Source organism: Terrapene carolina, unplaced genomic scaffold (assembly GCF_002925995.2).
Source record: "Terrapene carolina triunguis isolate 2854851 unplaced genomic scaffold, T_m_triunguis-2.0 Scaffold58, whole genome shotgun sequence".
In the NCBI taxonomy this organism is placed as follows: domain Eukaryota; kingdom Metazoa; phylum Chordata; order Testudines; family Emydidae; genus Terrapene; species Terrapene triunguis.
The window spans coordinates 75,715,259-75,722,230 of NW_020664409.1; the positions used below are offsets into that span (position 1 = coordinate 75,715,259).

At 43.5% G+C, this 6,972-nt stretch overlaps 1 protein-coding gene across 3 annotated transcripts in view; it reads left to right on the plus strand.

The window, feature by feature from the left end:
* The window catches only part of MATN2 (matrilin 2), a 103,637-nt gene extending 97,009 nt beyond the window's left edge, over nt 1–6,628 (plus strand). For all 3 annotated transcript variants that reach the window (XM_029914376.1, XM_026663300.2, XM_029914375.1), the window contains 4 exons: nt 3,019–3,090; nt 3,698–3,811; nt 4,172–4,267; nt 6,258–6,628. In XM_029914376.1, coding sequence (XP_029770236.1) covers nt 3,019–3,090; nt 3,698–3,811; nt 4,172–4,267; nt 6,258–6,310 — 335 coding nt within the window. In that variant the 3' untranslated portion in view covers nt 6,311–6,628. The remainder of the gene's footprint in view (nt 1–3,018; nt 3,091–3,697; nt 3,812–4,171; nt 4,268–6,257) is intronic.
* Nucleotides 6,629–6,972: the final 344 nt, after the last annotated feature.

The following is a 6,972-nucleotide window of genomic DNA, read 5'->3' on the forward strand; positions in this document are numbered from 1 at the left end:
TTTTTTTTTTTTTTTTTTTTGCGGACCACTTGAAAATTGCAGAGGGTCTCAGTGGACCACTTAATGATCTTTCCAAATGTTGTTCATACCGTTAGCTAACTATTGTAAAGAGCTTTGGATAAAAGCACTATATATAAAAAAACTTAATAATTAATATTCTACAAATAGAATAATTTGTTCTACAAATAGAAGAACAAAACTCATATTTTAATATCAGTAGTCTTACCTTTGTAATGCGATGGATGTGCCCTTTCTCCCCTGGCCATCACAGCCCCTGAGGTAGGGCTGGGAAAGGGGGGGGGGTCTCCCCCTCTCTCACCTGTTGCGGCAGCCCCCGAGCTGGGGCTGGGAAGGAGGGGGGGTCTCTACCTCTCTCCCCCGCTGCGGCAGCCCCCGAGCTGGGGCTGGGAAGGAGGGGAGGTCACCCCACTGTGGCAGCCCCTGAGCTGGGGCTGGGAAGGAGGGGGGTCTCTCCCTCCACCACAGCAGCCCCTGAGCTGGGGCTGGGAAGGAGGGGGGTCTCTCCCCCCACCACAGCAGCCACAGAGCTGGGGCTGGGAAGGATGGGGGTCTCTCCCCAGCAGCCGCAGCTCTGGAGCTGAGGAAAGTCACCTTTCTCTGGCCGCTGCAGCCCTGCACGTCCCAAATTCCCCCCACCCCCTCTTCTCACCCCCCTACCCCCTATTTCCCTCAAGGCCACCACCTCACCTTACATGTGCGTCTTCTCCAGGGTCCAGGCACCTAATTAGTGGAGCCATGTCTGCGCGGCTCCACTAATTAGGTGGGTGGCCCTTCATTGTCTCGTGTGCAGCTGCCGAGGCGTGCACCTTAGAGGGAACTATCTGCGGACCACCTGAATGGAGCTCACAGACCACTGGTGGTCCGCGGACCACAGTTTGAGAACCTCCGGTGTAGGGGAATGTTGCCGATGTCTCCCTCTGTAAGTCAGTGGTAGGGCTCAGCAGAAAAAAAAAAAAAAAGACTTAAGGACGACTTCTTACGGGCTATTGTGCAGTGTTCACAACAGCAACAAAATAATTTGATGTACCCAGTAAGTAAACTGAAAAACAACCAGTTTGTGCTTCAAACCAGTCCTTTGATCCATGAGCGCAGAACCTGACTTTCCAAAATCATTCCCCTGCCCTGCTCCCACTGTGTCACTAGCAGCCACACTCTAGACTTGCTTCCCATAGCATCTGTTCAAGGGGTGGGGGGATTCTGAGCTGGAATGGACCCCTGTTCACCAGGGACCTAATGGCATCCCTGCACCCATTCGCACACAACTGGTACTCAGTATTACTTGCTCGTTCACATAGATGCCTGAAAAAATAACAGGAGTACTTGTGGCACCTTAGAGACTAACAAATTTATTAGAGCATAAGCTTTCGTGGGCTACAAGCATCCGAAGAAGTGGGTTGTAGCCCATGAAAGCTTATGCTCTAATAAATTTGTTAGTCTCTAAGGTGCCACAAGTACTCCTGTTATTTTTGCGGATACAGACTAACACGGCTGCTACTCTGAAACCTGTCATAGATGCCTGAAGTCACTTCCTGTAACAGGAGAATGACGCCCAGGAACTCTAGAGGGCTCTTTGCTGTGCAGGATTGCCTGGTAGGAAGTAACACATTCCTCCTTTTAGGCAGGGCTTTGGGAGGAGTCAGGAAAAAGAATCTGTCTCTGTATCCTCTGCCTCAACCCTAAGGAGCTTATTGCTAGCTCCCTTGGACATGCAAAATACTGAGATTGTAGAAAAGCAGTTCTGTTCATCCACCTGCAGACTAGGTAGGCAAACAGATGATGACAATTTCAGAAGCATAGGGAGATTCCAAGTCCAAAATTCTCTTCTAATAAATCTCTCTCCCTATCAAACATCCTTAGATAGCTGCAGTGCTGTTTGCCATACATTTCATTTACTTTTCAGAAATGTGTTATTTGCTAAACCAAAAATAAGTAAATCTTGCCCCTTTGAGGCAGTTTCCGAACTAGAAACTCTGATGTGTCCGTCTGCCTCCTGGTTTTCTGCTGCACAGCTTGTCTCTTCATTCATTACAAATGGGTAATACCTCTCACCTGCAGAACTGGGAGGCTGCCCAGGGTTGTTGCTGGAGGTTCCAGGACTAAGCATAGGGTGACCAGACAGCAAGTGTGAAAAATCGGGATGGGGGTGTAGCGTAATAGGAGCCCATATAAGAAAAAGACCCAAAAATCGGGACTGTCCCTATAAAATTGGGACATCTGGTCACCCTAACTAAGCACCACGCTTTAACGTGGGCCACCAGAAATTCCGCCCCAAGTGATGGAACAAATTGGCAGCTCAGTTTCTCACAACCACTTTGTTTTATTTATAAGTTTAATTTGTATTTGTTGTTGTGCAGCAATGACTGTTCCAGCAAGCTCCTCTCACCCTCCCTTCAGTTGAGGAATCACTGGCTCTAACACCCTCGTTCCTCCAGTGCAACGTCTCTCTAGCTGGCTCCCGGTACCCCCTGCCCAGTAGCAGAGAAGCCCTTCAAGCATCAAGACAAGTCTAAGAGGTGCTATAGGCAGCTTTTCAGGAGCCTCAGAGGGCAAGTTATGCCCTGCTGCTGCAAGCCACCATTGCTCACTCTGCCAGGCCATGGGGCTTTGAGTCAAACTGGCAAGCCAGGGCCACGCGCACACAGCCATGGCAGGTTTGACCTGAAATTTTTCTGTAACTGACTTATGGTTAGTTGATATAATTTTAAGTTATTAGTAGTCAGTTGCTGAAGTGTTTCTAGCTTTAGAAGAACTCTTTTGATGGCCTAAGATGAAGGCAGGGCTTAGTCCTGGAGCCTCCAGCAATAATGCTGAGCCCCTTCTGAATTCCACACAGGAGAGCCATTGCCAACTTGTTATGAACGAGGAGGGAAGCTGCTAACAGAAAATCATCAGGAAAGAAATACCATTTTCCTGTCATTGGAAGTTACTGTTCTGTGCAAAGTAATAAAATCATTTTTTCTATTAATATCTTTCTCTTTTGGAAATTGTTTCTGCCAGCTTTGGAAGAGTCAGATCCCCATCAGGATCCACTGACAGGGAGACCTCACAAGACTGGTCCTCATTCTTCAGGTTAGATGCTTTAAATCTGTGTCCAGTTTTCACCTCAGCTGGCTCCCCACTCAGCATTCTTCTCATGGCATCCAGTATAGAAAGTTCATCATTCACCCAGAGGGATACCCATACCAAAAAACCAAAATCCCCCACACACCCTTTTTGGTCTTCTGAGCTTTGCTGCAACATGCTTATGGCTGCATGCTCCCGCCTTATCCCCCGGAGTAGTTTATTTGGATGCTGCAACTTCCACAGCAACCTTGTACGTTGATGTACTTTAAAACATTTTTTATTTACATGATCATTTACTACTTTAGAGTCTATTAAGTGCTCTGGCTTAACAGTAACCAATACAGAGCTGAAGTCCCTCTCCTGGCCTGGAATACAAACACTTAAACAGTCTATCTACAGTATACAATCTAATAGCTCAGATTCTTTGTGTAAAATGCAAACTCTGAGTAGAACCTTACACCATTAGAAGTCCCTGCTAAAATCCACTGGATTAAGGTGCTGATCAGTGGGTGAGTGGAAGAATCTGGCCTTAAATGAATAAGGTGTTACATACAAAATTCAATAGATGTGTTGCATAATCATGACCACAGTTCTGTCTTGGGGTTTCCTGCAGGATCTGAACCAGTCAGCATAGCCGTCACAGACCTCCTTGCCTGTTCCAATTTTGCAGTACATCACAAGTATCTTCTTGAAGAGGAGAGTGTTTCACAGTCAACAGCAAGATCAGGTAATTAGTTACCAGGGCTCAGGTAATCTTTAGGCAATTCCAGCCTTCTCCTTTGATTACACAAGTTAGAAAGACATGTCAAGACTGGAAATTCATAAACAATGCTGGCCACAGAGTGGCGTTCCTTGCCTACCTGTTTCTTCATAGTACCCACTCTAAGTGCCTCCTCCTCTGTGATGATTACAGCTAAGTATTTAACTGGGATTTGATATGTGCATCTTTTGATAGTGATTATACTATGTTTCAATGCCAGGAAAATATTGAACATACTCTGCATTTAGTGGCTACATTCTCTTGCAGATTCAGTATATTTAGATTATATGTCACAGTTTCTCTGAATGCCTCTGTCTGCTTTTCCAGCAAACCCTTCAAAAGATAAGGAGCAGTGCAACTGTGAAAATCTCATGACATTCCAGAACCATGCCAACGCTGAAGTAAAAAAACTAACTCAGCGATATATCCTTTCTGAATAATTGTTTCCTGGATCACAGGTAGAAAGGAAGTTATTTATAAGGGGGGGGGGGGAGAAGAGACAGTTACAATAAATGCTAATTAGGGCCACACACTTAAAACTCAAAGTCTCAGATGTCTCCTTGGGCCCAAAAGCAATTTATTAATGGAAACAATTCTACTACTGTTTACACAGTTCCTTCAATCAACGGACCAAAGTTTTTATTCATAAACATGCATCTTAAATGTTTCATAACCACTGAATAGCAAGACAAGTCTCCATCTTAGATCAGGTGAGTAGAGGGTATAGGGCGGCAAAGAAAATGGATACTGATTTTGAGACTATAATCCTATTCTCTGGATTTGGCTATCACTTCGGCTGAAATTTTAATCCTCCATCATACTATTTTTGAGTAGTGTTTATTGGCAACAGGAAACTCTTGTATCAGAATACAGAAGAGAAGTCTCCTGCTGTGCTCAAGGAATAGCCACATGCAACGAGTCACTTAATATAATTTCCAAATTAAAATGTCAGGATATTATACAGAGAACAGTGATGATGACTGATTTTACACACACAAACCACTTCTCGCTTCAATTTTCATTTTTTTAGTCTCCTCTTTTTAGCAGGGAAAAAGCCGACCTGGCTTAGGCATCTAAATCTGGGAAAGGTTCATGGCTATGAATCCCAAGCAGCAACAGCCACCTTCCTGCAGCCTGGAGTTAGGTGCCTAACTCCCTTTGAAGGGCAAGGTTGCTTAGGCTGCACTCATTCTACAAATTTTCTGCTCACTAGCTTAAACAGCTCCCAGCTCAGCTTGCTGGCTTTTGTGGATCCCATTCTTAGGCACACAATTCCCCCCCGCGGATTCCACTAGGCAGCAGAGAACCTAGAAGTTAGGTGTTGCAAAGAATGAGAAATGGAGGGCTGGAAGGGACCTTGAGAGGTCCTCAAGTCCAGTGGCCAGTCCTGGCAGGTGTTTGTGCAATACATTCCTAAAAACCTCCAACAATGGGGAGCCTAGTCTCCTTTGTGGATCCGGCCCTTAGCCTCTCTGTTCCCCATCTGTAAAATGGGGATATAGCATTTCATAAGTTTTGAAGATACACACATTAAAGATCATGAGGGGCTCAAATAGTACAGTACTCATAACTACATGTTTTCCTGTATTGTACCAGATCTATTTGTGGGTTAGGGACTTCATGTGTCTTCCATATTAATCTAATGTAAATAGTATGTTTATATATAAATAATGCTTCATAGGGGTAAGTAGCTGAAACATTTTTAAAGGTTGCACTAGCAAGGAACAAAGTTTCACTTCACTTTAAAATGCCAATAGAAGCCCCTTTTCTCCTATCACTGTGCGAAGCAGATATAAGCAGTGACCTGAAACTCCTGTCTATGGGTACTTTTGGTAACGCTAGTGGACAGCACTTTAAATGTTAAGCAACAAAACTTTAGGGGTGATAAAGAAACCCAGTTGTAACGTTCCATATTGGGCTCCATACAGCTCCCTTTGTTCCTTTGCCTAGCCCTGCATTGAAAAGGAGGAAATAGGGTTGAGCTGTGAAATACAAGGACTGAGGGGAGTGGAGAATGAGAGCGACAGCACGTCAGTAGCAGACTACAAACCCCCACAACCAGCAGCATCTGCTGCAGTTATATTCTCTCTTCCCTCCACAATAAGTTGGGGGTGTGGAGGGGGCACTTAAAGGATAATGAAAGAAAAATGTAGCCATTACATGCCAGAATGCTGAGTAGAAAACTATGCAGCGTTGTGCGGGATACAACAGACTATAATATTTAGCTTGTTACAAATACAGGCGTGTACAGTTTTAGAGGCTGCCATGACATGTTTGTCAAATTACTGTCATTTTAAAAATGATTTCACCTTCCCTTCAGTATGCTGAGAATCAAATTAAGGATTTTCTGGTTAGGGTTAGGGTTGTATAATACTATGTATTCCAGATAGCTTTTTCCTTAACTTATTAATACTGGAAGAAATAACTAAGAGAATGGAAGCCCTGGAAAACAGACTAAGATACTGATGAAGAGTTCTTAACAGAAGTATACACTGTACTGTATATTTATACATACAAGTTGCAACAAAGCTATTTTCTTAAAGCAGTCCAAAGCTATGTAGCACAAATCTTTGTGTTTGAGGGAAAAGGACAGTTTTGGACCCAATATTTACATACTGAGGTAGAGCATCATATTGTTCTCTTGCATTGATTGCAGTAAGACAAATATTGAAAGGAACTTTAAAAATTTTATAGTAACTAGCAAAATTTCTAAGTAGGATTTAACACTTGAATTTATAAGCTATGCAATCTAATAAAATGCTTTTATTTTTAATTTGAAACCTCCATGCTGTGTTTGGGTATTTTTAGACTTACTGGTGTGTTATTTTGGGGAAGTTCTCTGGCCTGTTACACAGGTCAGACTAGTGATCACCATGGCCCTCTTCTGGCCTGGGAATCTATGACTCTACTCTAATATACTCTGTAAATCATTTTTGCTTCATTAGTTGTGCTCCACCCCTCACCCCCTCCATCATACTAAAAATATTAAGTGTGCTGCATAAATGCAACTATGAAACAATTGTTTCATATATATTCTCCTTTGCCTAGCATAAAACATTGTCTATAGAAAACTAGCTATGAGGGAATGTGTAGACTAGCTTAATAGGTTTTTACTTGCATCACAAATG